Genomic DNA, 16,969 nt, shown 5'->3' with positions numbered 1-16,969 from the left:
CTTTCTTTGGCCAGCAGTCTGGACACAGCTTAGCTGGGTTATCTGCATGGTCTCAGAGGCCTGAAATCTGGGCTTCATTTGGGCTGTCTGGTGCTCAGTGCCCTGATCCCAGCTCATTCATTTATGCACGGAACTTACCTTGCAATGTGGACCGAGGCCCTCAGCTCCTGCAGGTTTCCATTCTCCATAGGCTGTTCTCAATTCTTCAAGGCCAGCAGGAGAATGTTTCTCAGTTCAGGAAGGCCCAGTTCCTCCTTAAGTCAGACCCAGGATCATTTCTCCTCTGGCTAGCTCAGTGTCTACTGATTAGGGACCTCAATTACATCATCAAGATCTCTTCACTTTTACCGTGTAATAACCAGATCATGGGCTGATGGTCCGGTCACATTCAGAGTTTATGCCCACACTCAATGGGGGAGGATTTATACAATGTGGACAGCACAGGCCAGGTATCAGGGGGCTGTCTTAGAACTCTTCTTTCCCAGGAGGAATTAACTGCACTCCCCTCCTGGGGCACGAGTCTTTTGCACTAGCCGGAGTGAGAAGGTACCAGGAACCCAGTGCTGGCATGTCTCCTCCTTCCTACATTCATCCTGAGCACATTACAGGCATCCAGGAGCCATTTCTTAATGACTCTGCCTCCTTTCTTACCCAAATCATCTCAACTTCGGCTTGATTTCAGGTATTTTTCTCTTCAACTAAGTCAAGTGCAAAAGATGATGGAAATAAGTGGGAGAGTCTAACAGCATGATCTGTTAATGTTTCCATTTTGCAGACTATTTTCAGGCAGTTTTGATTTGCAAATTTCTATCCCTGTGAGTTTTCTGCTTTGAGACTGCTCTGAAAAACAAGATAGCAGGGAAGGACAGGGTGCTGCAGTATTTCTCAGAGCTTAGCGGCTTTATCATTGCCAGTGTGGGACATGTGTGTGTTCCACATGAATATGTTTCCTGTGTGTTGTTGTGCATATGTGTATGCACTGTGTGCTGCTGTTTGTGTATATGTGCTGTGTGTGCACTATACATTGATGTGTGTATGCATGTATGCACCTGTGCACACTGTGTTGCTATGTGCATGTATATTGTGTGCTCGTATGTGTATGCATGTGTGTACCTATATACATGTGCATGTGTGTATGTACTGGTGTGTTGCTGTGTACATGTATATTTTCCATGTGCATGTGCACTTTGTTCATGCATGTGTGCGCATGTGCTTATGTGTGTATGCATTGTGTGCTGCGAATGTATATATGTGCTGTGCATGTGTACACGTGTGTATGCACTATGCACTGCTCTGTGCATGTGTGCATGATGTTTATGCACTGTGTTGCTGTGTGCATGTGTATTTGCTTGTGCATGTATGCATGTGTGTGCCTGTATACATGTGCATGTTTGTATGCATTGTTGTGCACATGTGTATTTGCCATATGGGTATGCACTATGTTCATGCATGTGTGTGCATGCACTGTGTTGTGTGTACATGTAAGCATGTGCATCTGTATATGCATGTGCAGGCACACACAGCACATATACACACAGCAGTGCTGTGTTCACACATGTATGCATGCATGTGCATTTATACATTTGCATGTGTGTATGCACTGTGGTGCTGTGGAAGTGCACAGTATTCCCATGTACTTGCATATTTGCTATGTGCTCGTGTATGCATGCATGTGCCCATACACATGTGCATGCGTGTGCACACTGTTGCTATGTGTGTGTGGGCTCATGCATGTGTGTGTTCATGCACGCACATGCCTTTGCACTTGCATACGGGCACATGTATGCGCATGCATGTGTATATATGCATGGTGTGTGTCTGTGTGCATGTGTGTGCTTGCATATTGCCTGGGTGTGCCCGTGCGTGCCTGTGGGTGTGTCGTCTCTCACCTGCTGCCCCCTCTGCCCACAGTCTGCTGTGGAGTGTAATGGCCTCCTGAGGACCCTTCACGGCCTGGAACAGGTGCACCTGAGGAGATCGCTGGCTCTGCAGCAGGAGGAGGACTTTGCCAAGGCTCACCGGCAGCTGGCCGTTTTCCAAAGGAATGAACTGCACAATATCTTCTTTACCCAGATAAAAAGTGCTATTTTCCAAGGGGAACTAAAGCCAGAGGCAGCTAGAATGCTCCTGCAGGATTATGCCAACATACAGGTAAGGCTTCAGGTCAGGCTCGTGGCGATGGGAGTGTGACTTCCCATAACCATGCCGGTGATTTCTCCTCTCCCGGACTCTGTCCTGTCTCTTCTCTTGGTTGTGGAGCATGAGTGCACCACCACCTTTTCCTTCTGCCTCTGGACGTGCAGATGAGTTTCCAATAAATGGGGCCATTAATAACTTGAAGCCCAGGCCTGGGACTCAGGCTGACTTGGATTTGATTTCCAGTTCCACCGGCCATCAGCTCTGTGACTTTAGGCAAACGGCCTGACTTTCCTGAGCCCCAGGTTCATCACATGTAAAATGGAATAATAGAGCTAATGCTCGGAAAGCCTGCGCTTGGCACAATATACATTGAATCCATATGTTAGTGGAAAACACATAAATATACATATGCCTCTGTGTGTGTGTGTGTGTGTGTGTTTGTGTAGACCTGGGCCTTGCAGTCCATGTCTGCAGATGCCTGGGGGCCTCTGTGTGTGTTCTTCTGTGTCAGTCTGAGTGTGAATATTATTAATCCAAATGGAATTAGTTACTAAACGGTCACAAAAATAGTTGACTCAAGGCCATCATCATTGTTGGGGATTTCTCAGGCCCGTGTGGAGTATTTTACATACACATGTACACCTCTAGTGTGAAATCACTGGTGTGCGGTCCAGTAGCAGATCTCGCATCCCCCTGGGGTGAGGGTGGTGAGGAGCAGGGCTGTGCCAGAGGAGATCTAGTGACCATCCCCAAAAGTCTCCCGAAAGTGAGTCTTGCGGGATGAGGGAGCCTCTCTTGGGAGGCACGGAGCATGGAGAGAACGAGCCAGCCTCTCCATTTTGCTCTAGGTTTTTCCTGCTCCAACCTCAGTGAGAGTAACTAGAGCAAGAATTCTATTCTCAGGTGGGCATCCAGACCCCAAGGCATCATGTGGGTCTTGATGGATTTTGCCGTCATTTTTCTCCTCGTGATGGCCAGTGGTTGATTCTCAACCCTGGGACATTCGAGCTTGAATGTGTGATTGTCAGTCATAACGGAGTCAAGAAGGAGACACCCATGGGTGATAATGGTAGCACGACACAGGCGTCTTTGTCCCCAGCTGCTGGGGTATTGGAAGACAGTAGCTCTGCTTCTACTTATGAGCACAAGCCAGCGGTTCCCGTGGATCTGGTTTTGTGGAGAATAAGAATATTACCTCGGTATTCCCGCTATATGGATTCTGCTGCCAGCGAGTCAGGGAGATACCAGTATTCAGCCACATCTGACCGGCCATTCTGCTTTTCACTGTCTGGACAGTGCACATTCCCAGGCATCAAGAACTGGAGATCCCACATCTTTGGTTAGAGAGGAGACTGTCTGTGGCATCATACGTATCTTGCTGAACAGAGCATTGATCTTTTTGGTGGCCCACTGCAGGAGACCATTTCCACAGATGGGAAAAGACAGCAGAGCCATTCAGGGCGATGATAGTCCACTTGGGCTAATGTTTTAATTACTACTGGTCTGATTGCCACACCACTGATCATAGCTGCATTTTGGAGCAGCCTACTATGATGCTAGAGCACAGGTGCTGGAATTAGATTACTGAGTTCGAATCCCTGCTTCACCACCTACCAGGAGTACAATGCAGACTCAGTTTCCTCATCTGTGAAATGGGGATAATAGTACTCTCTCTCTACATTAAGTTAAATAAGGCATGAAACACTCTGAGCCCAGTGCAGGGCCCAGAGAAGACTCCCCAGTGTAAGGTAGATTATCTCTGTCTTGTGTTTGGGGCTCATTATCTTGATTTCCATCTCCACCACGAGTGTGGAAGTTCTGGGGGTCAGGGCTGATGGCTGATATATCCCAGAACATAGCACCCGTGTCGGTGCTGGGTTTTGAGAACCCCGTGGGCGAAGGCTGAGTGACTGGGTGAGCTTTGCATCCCCTTTCCTAGGGCAGTAACGTTGTTTTGACAAGTCCTAACTCTGGGTCTAGAAAGCACTTTTCCAAGCTCTCATTCCTTATTAATAGGTCATTTTCTTCTAAGCCTTTGTTAAGAATGGGGCATTTTAAGGTGTTAATCCCCATGCTTCTATGCCTGTGTGTTTTCTTCGGGAAGGAAAGGTAATACTTGATGTCTAGAAAGAACAGTCTCTAAATTTTAATCAGGCATATTTTCTTGATTTTTTTTTTTTTAAACAGGAAAAATTAGAAGAGCTAATGGATTTTCTCCAGGCCAGTAAGAGATACCATCTAAGTAAGAGATTTGGCCACAGGGAGTACTTGGTTCAGAACATGCAGTCGTCAGAGACCCGTGTACAGGGCCTTCTGAGTGCTGCTGATGCTCAGCTCAACCTGTTCATCCAGAAACATGAGCGGTAAGACTCAACAGCCATCCCAGAGGATTCACAGGAAAGGCCTTGCCCTGCTGTCCTCCTTAGAGACCCCCCCATGCCGCTCGGTCAGCAAATGCACTGACGGCTCCTAACTTACTCCTTGAGAATTCTCTAGGCATAAGAATCTTTTGCGCAGTAGAATTTCTAAGACCTTTATGATAACTGGGACAGCCATGTGGTGAACCTTCCTTGTGCCCTTCATTCAGCCTCAGTGGCCAACCCTGATGTCACTCTATAGCTCTACCCAGAGTCATCTTTTTTTTTTTTTTAAGTATTTTATTTATTTATTTGACAAAGAGAGCGAGAGAGCACAAGCAGGGGGAACAGCAGAGAGAGGGAGAAGCAGGCTCCCCACTCAGCAGGGCTCGATCCCAAGACCCTGAGATCGTGACCTGAGTTCAAGGCACCAACTGAGCCACCCACATGCCCCCCCCTACCTGGAGTCATTTTAAAGGAAATCCCCTACATTTCTCTAAGAAATCGGTGGAGGAGGCTTATGTCTGCTCAGTGGTGGGAGGGCCCTCTTCCCCTTGAGCACAGACACTCTGCCAGCTCTTGTATTCACCTTGGCAGTGAAGTCCAAATGCACAGACGCTTGTTGTATGTTGTTTTCGATTTTTCTTTGCAGGCCCCGGGGAACCATGCAGTCAGTGGTCATGCAGGCTCAGAGCAAGGCAGCCTCAGCCACTCTCTGACCTTTGTTCCCAGCTGGTCTTTGGGATGCTTACTTGCAAACAATGACTTTTATTCTCTTTGGTTATGGGAAGCTCTAAAATAAATAGAGGCATGCCTATGAAGTCAGCTTTCCCAGACCACTCTGTGGTTTTAGGAATTGGTTCTGTCACCTTGGTGATTTTATTAGGACTCTGTGGCTCTCTTGCTCAGTTTAATGAGGATTCTGTAAGGTGCGGTGTACTTGAACGCTCGCTACCTGAAGATGCTAATGAATTTGTCACTGCCGTTGCCTTGACACTCGTGATTAATTTTCACTCAAGTGAAAGAAACAGTTCCTGGCCTTGAACCAAAGCACCTGACAGCTGGTTGTACCATTGGGAACAGTTGGCAGGGAGGTGTATTTTACCTCTGATTTTTAAGTTCTATTTTAAAAATTTGGCACAGGGACATCTGGGGGGCTGTGTGGCTCAGTCGGCTAAGCATCCCACTCTTGGTTTCTGCTGGGATCATGATCTCAGGGTCATGAGATCAAGCCCCATGCCAGGCTCTGCACTCTGCCCGGTCTGTTTAAGATTCTCACACTTTGCCTCTCCCTTTCTCTCTGCTCCTCTACCCACTCATGTGCTGTCTCTGTCTGTCTCTTCTCTCTCAAATAAATAAAATATTTTAAAAATATAAAAAAGTTTAAAGTTGGCACAGACTTACATTTCTTTTTCTTTCTTTCTTTTTTTTTTAAAAGATTTTATTTATTTATTTGACAGAGAGAGAGTGATCATAAGTAGGCAGAGAGGCAGGCAGAGAGAGAGGGGGAAGCAGGCTCCCTGCTAAGCAGAGAGCCCGATGTGGGGCTCGATCCCAGGACCCTGAGATCAGGACCTGAGCTGAAGGCAGAGGCTCAACCCACTGAGCCATCCAGGTGCCCCCAGACTTACATTTCTTAAGTATGTATCCATCATTCATTCAGTTACCTATTCATTCCTTCAAGAAGCTTCCATAGATATCTACCCTATGCCAAGCAGGAGACCCAGCCCAGTGAAGCAGATAGACCGGGAATAGTCTTGGTGATAGTGATAGTAACAGACTGTGTCACTCAGGCTTCTCCAGAAGAACAAGCAGTGAGATAGATATGAGGGCTTGGTGCACATAACTACAGAGGCTGAGGACTTTTACCACCTGCTCTGTGCCAGCTGGAGACTCTGGAATGCTCTCGAAAGCCAGTGGCGTAGTTCAGTCTGAGTCCAGAGGCCTGAGAACCAGGGGATCCCTGTCCGAGGACAGGAGAAAGTGAGAGGAGGTGTCCAGCCAGAAGCCCTGAAGCAGGAGAAGGGGGCAGTTTCCTCCTTCCTCCACCTTTTGTTCTATTCAGTCCTTTACTGGATTCGCTGGTGCCCCCCCCAACATTGGGGAGGGCGGTCCCACAATTTGAGTGCTAATCTCTCCTGGAATCGCCCTCCCAGATGCCTCTGTGCTCAGTGTTTAATGTGGGTGCCCTGTGGCTAGCCAGGTTAGTGTGAAGAATTAACCCTATAGGATATTCCCAACATTTACCTCTTGGACTTTGCTGTTGACAGTCCCATCACCCCCAATTCCAAACCCACTGTCTCCTCTTGGAAAACTGTACCTAGAGCGCCGTGGTTCTCAGGGTGCCACTTTCTCCCAGAGCTCTTGCCCAGTTTCTGCCCAAACAGGTGATTTCTGACGTCGAGCTTTCTGGGCAAGTCTCTAGGGATGCCAGCCTTGTCCTTCCTGTATTCTGGGACTGTCTCAGCTGCCTGTTCTGCTGCTCCTCCTTCCGGGTAAAGACTTTCCCTGATCAGCCCAAACGAAGACGGAGAGGAACGTGCAGCCACCGCAGCAGTCGGGCCAAGGCTGGGTGTGGAGGGTGTGTCATCCTCCTGCGTCTCTCCTAGAGCGGGGTACCTGGATGAAGAGCAGACAGAGGCGCTGCTGGGGCGCGCTCAGACCGAAGTCTTTTCCATCAGACAGAAGCTGGACAATGACTTAAAGCAGGAGAAAAAGAAGCTGCACCAAAAACTGATCCTGAAGAGAAGACGAGAGATGCTCCAAAAGGTATGTGAGCAGTAACATCTGTGGGGCCCAAGGCCACATTTCTCTGATGGTCAGAGCTGACCGTGTTTGGCCACCTGGACCATCCCATGTCCTTCCAACCCAGGACAGAGACAGTCTGCAAGTGCTCTGTGAAATAAAAGCACGACAGACATCTTTGTTATGCTCGCCTGCGTTTCCTCATCCCCCGTGGCATCTTCACACCTGTGGCTCTCTCTCGGGGGATCTTCTGACCTGGGCTCGCCTTCCTGAAAGTCCTCCCCTGACCTCCTCGTTTCACTTGTGTGTCACAGATCTCACGGTGTTTCTTTTCCCCTATAAGCTCACAGGTCCTCTGCTCCCGGAATACGAATTAACAGCAGACGTTCACAGACGTGAGCTCTGACCCCCGGGCGCGCCTCTGAGAACCACATACGTGTTAAACAACTCACTGAATCCCCCCAGCTACTCTGTGAGGTAGCTCAGCCCCATTTTACAGATGAGGATGTGGAGGCACAGAGTTCTAGACCTTCATGTTGGGCCCCTTAGTGTGTCCTCAGAGGAGCCAGGCTGGGAACCCAAGTGGTCTGTTCTTGGACTTTACCTGCTCAACAAGTACGGGTCCAATACATGTTCAACAGATGGAGTTCTCGCCCTATTTGGGGTTATCTTCCTTTCTTTTAGAGAGCATGTGAGCAGAGGGGGAGGGGCAGAGTGCAGGAGAGAGAATCCCAAGCCGACTCCCCAGGCTGAGTGCAGAGCCCCATGTGGGGCTTGATCTCATGACCCTGAGATCATGAGCTGAAACCAGGAGTCCGACGCTGAACTTACTAAGCCACCCAGGCGCCCCTATTTCGGGTTCCTTTTTTAAGGACAGCTTTCTGAGTGTGTGATGGCTGGGCTGTCTCCATCCCATGCCTCCCGTGCGGGTCTCCACGCGTTTCCCAGAGGGCTGTACACACCCAGCCTGTCCGCGCTTAATTTTCTCCTTGAAACCCCTGCAGCACAAGGAACAGCGGAAGGAGCAGCTGTCGCTCGGGGAGGCCCTGCGAGCTGCGGAGGATGCCGGCCAGTACCTGGGCCGGTGGGGGAGCCTGCTGGCGGAGCAGGGCACGGCGCTGGAGACGCTGCAGGAGCGCCTGGACCAGGCCGCCCTGGAGGAGCTCAAGGCCCTGACGCTATCGCTGTCCGAGAAGGCCACCGAGGAGCTGCGGCGCCTGCAGACCTCGGGGATGACCCAGGAGCTGCTCAAACGTGGCGTGCCCTGGCTCTTCCTGCAGCAGATCCTGGAGGAACACAGCCGGGAGCTAGCCTCCCGGGCCCAGCAGCTCGAGGGTGAAGAGAGGGACAGGGACCAGGAGGGCGTCCAGAGCGTGAGGCAGAGACTGAAGGACGACGCACTGGAGGCGTCAACCGAGGAGCAGGCAGAGCTGAGACGCTGGGAGCACCTGATCTTCATGTGAGTTCCTCCATTCCTTGCTCCGCCCCCAGGGAAGGCGGGGCCTGCGGGGGTTGTAGGGACGGCCGGCCCTGCCCTCAGGAGGCTCACCGCAGGTCCTTGCTCACCTGAACTCGCAGCACCAGGGAGAGGGCCACCCCGGCGCGCAGTGTGAGCAGCCAAGGCTGGTGGGAGGCAGGCTGTGTAGCAAGAAGTAGGTGAGGTGCCTTGGGTTCCCATGGGAGGTCGTGACGGGAGCGGGGGGTGGGCAGCTGGAACCTACCACTCCTGCATAAGCAGGAACTGCAGTGGGTCCCCCTTGCTCGAAAGCTCATTTGATAGAGGGGCCTTATCCCAGGGAGTGGACTGGAGAACAGAACTAGCGGGGGCGGGGGGCATTCCGAGCCTGCTTGGTTTCACCGCATGTCAACGACGTGTGATACTGGGCCCTCGTTTGAGGCCTTACCCTCACCATTTCTGCACTGACCCCTTCCTTCCTTCACCGATTCGGTGCTTGGGCTATTTGCTTCATTCTTAACTGGAGAACCGAGTAATGACATCACTTCTGAGTAGGAGTAGGAGGTGAGGCTGCAGCTGGCCAACTCTCCAGGTGATACTAGGAAACTTGGATATATGGCACAGCTACTGTTTTTAAAGACACGGGGACACCATGAGAGCCATGAGTACCAGCTGAAGTCGGAGGGGCCAGAGCCCCACGGCCCTTCCCTCCTGACAGTAGTTACCAGCTCTCCATGCAGACTGAGATCCACGTGGCCCAAATGGGACACATTTCCTGGTGTAGCAGGGACCCACGAAGCTTTTGGCAGTTGGTTGAGGCTGGCCCATCAGATTGGAAACTGAAGGAGTTCCAACAAGGCTGGTATGGAGCTGTCAGTCGGAGCGAGATGTGGCCAGTGTCGACCAGAAAACCTAGATTTAAATCCCAGCACCACCATCTGCTGTCTGAGTGTAGGAGAGTTACTTATCCTCCTTTGCCTCATCTGTCTTGCCTTAAACAATAATACTACATCATTTAGGGTGCTTCCAGCAGCCCATAATATTATCAGGTTGGTAAAAGATGAAGAAATTATTTTATAAGGAGGAGTCAAGTGGTAAATTCTTCCCATCTTGATTCAGTGGCTCAATGATTCCATCAAGGACCGAGTTCTGTTGGTTTTTCTGCTCCACTATCCTCAGTGTGCCCCTCTGGTCTTTGGGGTCATCCCTTCATGGTTTCAGGATGGCTGCTGTGGCGTCAGGTGTCACACTCATCATCTCTTTTTAACATCTGAGCAATCACTCCTTCTGATACCACTGGTCAGGACTGCCCAGGGCATAGGCCCATGCTGAAACCATTCAGCAGGAAGGAGAATGCAGTGACCATGACTGTCAGAGACCAGAAGGCTGTCAACTTTTTAAATGAAGAGCAGGTAAGTGTAGTCACTGAGGACTACCTGATTTCTGTTGCAACTACCCATCTTGCCATGGTAGCAAGAAAGCAGCCACAGACAGTCTATGAACTAAGGAACTTGACTGCATGCTAATAAAACTTTATGAACAAAAACTGACCAGGGGAGCTGGACTTGGTCTACCAGGCCAACATTTGTCAGGTCCTGCCTTAGACCAATTGTGGCTTCCTCCCTAGGGCTGTGAGGGGTGTTCCCATCCCCAACGTCGTTAGAGGGCAGCCTCTCTAAACAAACACTGAGCTGGCAAGGCGCAAGGAAGTGGCTCTGGGTTAGGTCATCAGCCATGTCTAACAAGATGCCACCTTCATGGCATCAAGGAGGAAGTGCCTGAGTTCATAGATTTACATCTTTTAACACGACCCATGATCTGCATTTGGTGGTTAGTAATTAGCAGCTGCTACCCTTGTCACCATCATTCCTGTGCTGGGAGGACTCTGATGATCAGGAGAAAAGACACCTAAAGAGGTAGATCAGGACAGGCAAGCATAGGCAGGTAAGGGTTTTGGGCACACTGAAGGGTCCAGGTCTCTGCCAGTCTTCGCGGGAGGACTGACCTGGCACTGGGAGCCAGAGATGAGCGGCCATGGGCCACTGGTGCTCTGCTGAGGGTGGGTCAAGACCCAGTGGGGAGCAGCTTGATAGGAGGTCCTGGTCCATATCTGGGTGTGAAGTGGGGAGACCAGTGTGACTGCTGTGAAGGAACAGAGTTAAAAGCCATCACCAGCAGTGCAGGGGCCCTAACCCATAACCACTCTCTTCTCAGCCTGTTTATTTAGAGCAACGAAGTCACTGTTTCCTTGCAAAGATGTGGTTGTACCCATTTGGCAATGACAGAGAGCGGCTTCTCCCTTTCCCTACAGACCTCCCAATCAACATTCTTGAAAGTTGCTTTTCCTTTCAACAAACCAACCAGCCAACCCAGCATTTTAAGCAAACAGACAGACCCAAACAACCTGTTCAAGCAAAGAAGGAAACAAAGCCCGAGCCCATTTAGTATCTTTTCCTGGGTATAGATGTTTCACAACTTTAGCTGAACCTTTGGCACAATGTAATTCTGAATCCAGAGCCCTGCTTGTTGGACCTGGTTGCAGGGACAGGAGCGTGCAGGGGATGTTGTGGGGCAGGGGTGGGGATGAGGGCGGGAGGAGCAGAATGAGTCCTTTCCTGCATATCTGCTCAGCAGGTCTGTCTCCCCTCTCTGCCGGGCCAGCGTGCAGTATGCTGGGCGTCGGTGGTCCCTCCCACCTGCTCCCATGGATGGCCACGAGAACAAGAGCATCTTCCTGCCATGCCCATCCTTCCTTGGCAATAGCCTTTGTGGGGACAGGATCTGCCTGGCTCCGACCATTTCTTCTCTTCTCCTACAGAGTCCTCTTCCCTGGCACTGACCTGGCCACCAGGGAGAAGAGGTCCCTGGGTATTTGCAGAGACAGAGTGCCATCTCTGGGCTCCTCTTCTTCTCTGTCTTTGGGTTCTGTCCCTGTTTACTTCCCAGGCTTTGTTAATGTTGGTTTTCTTGAGCGCACAAGACACTCCAAGCCCGTAAAAATTAGATCCTTAAACACGTCTTCTTATTCCTGTGAGTCGTTCTCCGCAGTAATGATTCAGCTCAACCCCCATCCCACCCACATCTCTTTACGCGCTCCAGCCAGCTTTGGACTCTTCGAAGAGCCTGCGTTAGACTCGACATTCCCATTGCCGGATGGTCATTTTCGGCCACTTCATTTGGATCCATTTTGCGGAGAGTGTTACCCGAGCTGCCGCTGATTTAGTCATTTCCCGGGAAAAGAGAATTCTCACTTTGCTATCAGAAAAGTCTTTATGATTTTTCTCGGGGTTAAAGAGGGTCAAGGAACAATGCCCGCCACGAGCGTCTGCTCGTCTGCTTTGCTTGTTTAAGATTCCAAAAGGTTGCAGCCTTTATTTCTGAGGAATCGTTCCTCACAATCGTTTTTGAAACACATTTTTAGAAGCTTTGCGATTTCGGGCAGGTTGGAGTTGCTCTAAACCTGGTTGAGTAAGGTAGGAATCAATAAGGATGCATGTTTTTTGTCAGGAAAAATGTGTCTTTGAGACGTCTTTCCTGACCTCCTGCCTGGATCTTAAAGACCCTGCTCGGCTCCTGTGTTTCTACAAGTCTTACCTGGGTGCCGACAGAACAGAGGATTAAGACCAGACCACGCAGGACCGATCGGCTTGAGGATGGGCTGGAATAATGAATGACTCGCCTCTTTCAGAGCTGCTTTCACTTTGGAGTCCACACACCTGCAAACACACGCAGGGCAAAGTTTCTCAGAAAGGTCAAGGACAAAGGAGAAGCTGCCATTGCTTGGGGCTATTTTTAAAAAGTTGGTGCACCCGTGGGGCACCAGGGTGGCTCAGTGGGTTAAAGCCTTTGCCTTTGGCTCTGGTCATGATCCCAGGGTCCTGGGATTGAGCCCGGCATCAGGCTCTCTGCTCAGCAGGGATCCTGCTTCCCTTCCTCTCTCTGCCTATTTGTGATCTGTGTCTGTCAAATAAATAAATAAAATCTTAAAAAAAAAAAAAAGTTAGTGCACCCTCTCTTGGTGAGAAAACCAAGATGGGGTGTTGAATCATGGGCCTAGGCCTTCAGACTGTCTCAAGCTGAGGACCCATGTCAGCTGGAAGGTCCTATTCTGTTTCCAGGGAAGGACATTCTAGCTGAACTGCAGTCCAGCTCTCCTTCCTTGAGATCCGGGCATGGCAGGGCTGGCCATGGCCTCCCACAGTCCTGCGGGTACATCCACAGGGCACATTGGACCCAGCCACTACTGTCTGGACCTTGCCAAAATACCAAACATATCTGGGTTTTTCTACAGAGGATAGCTGTCCAGCGAAGGAGTTAACAGACAGTGCATTGCCCAAAGCAGGAAGGAGAGGTGTGGGCCTTGCCGGAAAGGAAGACTGGGAGCATTCTTCAGTCTCCTTATCTGTAAACGGAGGACCTAGCTCCTGGAAGGATTAGCAGTGGTGTAGGTAAATATATTGTCTCCTGGGGCTGCAAAGTACCCCACGCTGGGAGGCTTCCAAGGACAGGAGAGTATTCTCTTGCTGCTTTATAGGCCTGAAGTCTGAAATCAAGGGGTCAGCAGGGTGTCACCAGGCTCCCTCCGAAGACCCTGGGACAGACTCTGTTCCTTGCCCCTCTGTTAGCTTCTGGGGCTGCCATAGTCCTTGGCATCTTTTGGTTTGCTTCCTCACTCTAGTCTGTGCCTCTGTGGTCCTGAGCCCTTCCCCTGGGCCCAAGTCTTTCTGCTTACAAGGACACCAGTCATGTTGGGTGAGTGCCCCATTCCCCTCCATTATGAGGTCATCTTACTTTTGTATCAGCAAAGACTCTGTTTCCAAATAAGATCACAATCCCAGGAACTGGGGGTTAGGATTTGACATCTTTTGCGGGGACACAGGTCAGCCTTTAGCGATAAATCACTCAGTGTATTCCCAGTGCAGAATGGGTTTCCTCTGGGTGATGGCTGTTGGTCATGATCCTTGAACACCCAGGGCAAGGGCCCCCTTGCCCCTTGTCTTCCTGAACTGAACTGGGCATCTCTCCTCTAGGCCATGTAGTGTGATGGTCACCGGGCTCAGCAGATGATGCTTTGTTTTCATGTCTGTTTCCTTTTTTACTTTTTTTTTTAAGCGAAAGGCTCTGTCCCAGATCAGGAAGGCTGGGAGGTCTGTTGCCTGCCTGTGGGCACCCTCACAGCCCTGCCTCATCCGGCTATAACTTCACTCAGGCATGGGGGTGTGTCCTTCACAGCGTATCTTAGGGGCTCAAGAGACTCCTATAAAAGAAATGCATGAATAAAGACGTGAAGTGTTTCACTCAGCAAAATCTTCTCCAGTCCCATCCATGTTGAGACAAAAGTTGGGTATTCATCTTTTCTGATGGCTGAGTAATATTCCATCATATATATGAACCACATATTTATCCACTCATCTCTCGAAGGGCATCTCGGCTATTTCCACATGTGGAAGCTGTGGTCATTGCTGCTATGAACATTGGGGTACAGGTGGCCCTTCTTTTCACTACATCTGTATCTTTGGGATAAATACCCAGTAGTGCAATTGCAGGGTCATAGGGAAGCTCTATTTTTAATTTCTTGAGGAAATTAAAGTTGGCTGCACCAACTTGCATTCCCACTGATGAAGTCCCAGAACCTAAGTCAGGTTCGGTGGGGTGAGATGGTTCGGAGCCGACGACTAAAGAAAGAATTCTTAAGACGTCGTTGGTGCAAAATGGTGGTTTATTAAAGCACGGGGACAGGACCCGTGGGCAGGAAAAGCTGCTGCCCCGGGTTGTGAGGGTAGGCATGTTATATACCCCATGGTTGGGGGGAGGTGGTGAAGGGATGGGAGGTTTCAACAGAGTTCTCACATGTCAGGGAGGGCCTACAAGGTGCCAGGGGGAGTCCTTGCCCTTATGGCTTGATCAGTGTCGTCTTTAGGTCAGGCATTAACGTCAAGATAGTTGGGAGATTCTTGGTGGGGCATTATGATCCAGCTATCATTTACATTCCCTTCGACCTCAGTCTCCTCCAGTTTATGGTGGGAGGGAGACATTAGGGCTTCAGGAACCGAGAGTTATTTGCCTCTGGAAATTCGTGCTATTGATAAGGTAACCTCCCTGTTTAGGTCTCTAGGACATCTGTAGAGCAAGGGAGATTCCTGTTCTGCAGGACTGCGATCCCTGCAAGTTAACTATTTATCATTTTATGGCAGTCAGGGGTGCCTGAGGAATGCTACACATATGGAAGGGAGCGGGTGAAGAGGGGGTGCAAGGCGCCAGCTTTTGCTTTGTCCTTAGCCAGCCTCCTGCTACCTTATCACCACCAACAGTGTAAGAGGGTCCCCCTTTCTCCACAACCTCTCCAACATATTGCTTGGAGCACTGGGTGTGGTGCATAAACAATGAATCTTGGAACACTGGAAAAATAAAATTAAATTTTAAAAATTAAAATTAATTTAAAAAAATAAAGACATGATAGGTTCTCCAGTCATGGATTTAATGAGTAGAGTTCGCTCTTTGAATTTCTAGCTTCTCCTTCCCTAGCACTACCCCCTCGCCCATTTCCATTATCTATCTATCTACCTATAAAAGGTTTTATTTCTTTGAGAGTGTGAGAGAGCACAAGCACTGGGAAGGGCAGAAGGAGAGTGAGAGGCAGGCTCCCCACTGAGCAGGGAGCCTGATGTGGGGCTCAATCCCAGGACCCTAAGATCATGACCTGGACTAAAGGCAGACACTGAACTGACTGAGCAACCTAGGCTTCCCTTTTTTAATCTATTTTTAAAATGTTTTTTTTTTTTTTTTATTTTAACTTTTTATTTTTTATAAACATATATTTTTATCACCAGGTTTACACACTTCACAGCACTCACCAAAGCACATACCCTCCCCAATGTCCATAATCCCACCCCCTTCTCCCAAACCCCCTCCCCCCAGCAACCCTCAGTTTGTTTTGTGAGATTAATAGTCACTTATGGTTTGTCTCCCTCCCAATCCCATCTTGTTTCATTTATTCTTCTCCTACCCACTTAAGCCTCCATGTTGCATCACCACTTCCTCTTTAAATTCAATTTACTTAACACAGTGTATTATCAGTTTCAGGGGTAGAATTTAATGATTCATCAGTTGCCTACGACACCCAGTGCTCATTGCATCACATGCCCTCTTAATGCCCAACCTCCAGTTATCCCAGCTGCCCGCCCCCCAGCAACCCCCAGAGCTAAGAGTCTCTTATGGTTTGCCTCCCTCTCTATCTTGCTTTTCCAGGAAGCTCTGCTCCTCGGCCTTCTCCCTGTCTGAAGATGAGCTGCTCAGGCTGAGGCAGGAAGTTCATGGCTGCTTTGCTCAGATGGACAGGAGCTTGGCTCTGCCCAAGATCCGGGCCCGTGCCCTGCTACAGCAGTTCCAGACTGCCTGGCGAGAAGCAGAGTTCCGGAGGCTGGACCAGGCTCTGGCTGCCCCCGAGCTGCAGGTAGGAGGCACGCCCCAGCTGCCCTTTGACTGTAGACATAGGCATCTCCCTGCCCCTGATGCAGGGGGCCTGGGCCCCGCCGCCCACCCTGGGATCCCCTCTCCTCTGCTCTGTATCAGCATCCAGCTACTCCTGGAACTGCCAAGCTTGTCCTAACCTTTAGGTGCCCATTGCAGACCCCCTGCCTGGGCCCTCAGCTGCTCACGGCTCCATCTGCATCCTCTTCTGGGCCTGACCCTGGGTAGATGGGTGCCCCCTGGGCTGAGAGGTTTCTTTCTCTCCTGCTCCCTCAGCCACGCCCAATGACTGACTCCTGGCCCCTTCTGTAAGTGGCACAAGGAGGATGCTCGCCTCAACTCAGGGGAGACAGGAAAAGGGAGCCTCTCATACCGGGTCTTGTATCATCGTGATGGACAGCTGCCTTTTTTGATCACCTATTATGTACCTCAAAGGCAGACCAGTCTTGTGCCATGTTTGCTCCTGAGGCCCCCCATGGAGCAGCCAAGGTTGGACTTAACTGAGACCCCCGCCCTGTGTGGCCCTCCTGACCTGGTTCCTGAGCTCCCCACAGGCAGCTCTGAGCTGCTCTCTCAGGAAACCCTGTACACCCCAACCCCATCTCTGGCTCTGCTTCTGGGGAACACGACCTAAGACGAGGCTTTTCTTCTAATGGGAACGTGCTTCCCCCGGAACATCAGGGGCCAGCTTTGTGGTCTGTCTCCTCTCCGTTCCACTTAACCCTGCAGAGGTCCACTCTGAGCACCCGTCCAGAAGACCCCCTGTCCCCAGGCATTCATCACGTGGCTGTGGTCCATGTCT

The 16,969-nt window shown here is 50.3% G+C and overlaps 1 protein-coding gene across 1 annotated transcript in view; it reads left to right on the top strand.

The window, feature by feature from the left end:
• Positions 1-16,969, top strand: part of EVC2 (EvC ciliary complex subunit 2) — a 119,208-nt gene that overhangs the window by 67,258 nt on the left and 34,981 nt on the right. Inside the window, exons 11-15 of the mRNA XM_082727465.1 lie at positions 1,912-2,151; positions 4,327-4,502; positions 7,106-7,265; positions 8,246-8,700; positions 15,946-16,150. Of these exons, the coding sequence (XP_082583591.1) occupies positions 1,912-2,151; positions 4,327-4,502; positions 7,106-7,265; positions 8,246-8,700; positions 15,946-16,150 (1,236 nt within the window). The remainder of the gene's footprint in view (positions 1-1,911; positions 2,152-4,326; positions 4,503-7,105; positions 7,266-8,245; positions 8,701-15,945; positions 16,151-16,969) is intronic.

Source organism: Mustela nivalis (genome assembly GCF_964662115.1).
Source record: "Mustela nivalis genome assembly, chromosome: 4".
NCBI classification, from domain to species: domain Eukaryota; kingdom Metazoa; phylum Chordata; class Mammalia; order Carnivora; family Mustelidae; genus Mustela; species Mustela nivalis.
Note: the sequence above shows the minus strand (reverse complement) of the source record. Positions and strands in the feature narration are given on the sequence as shown.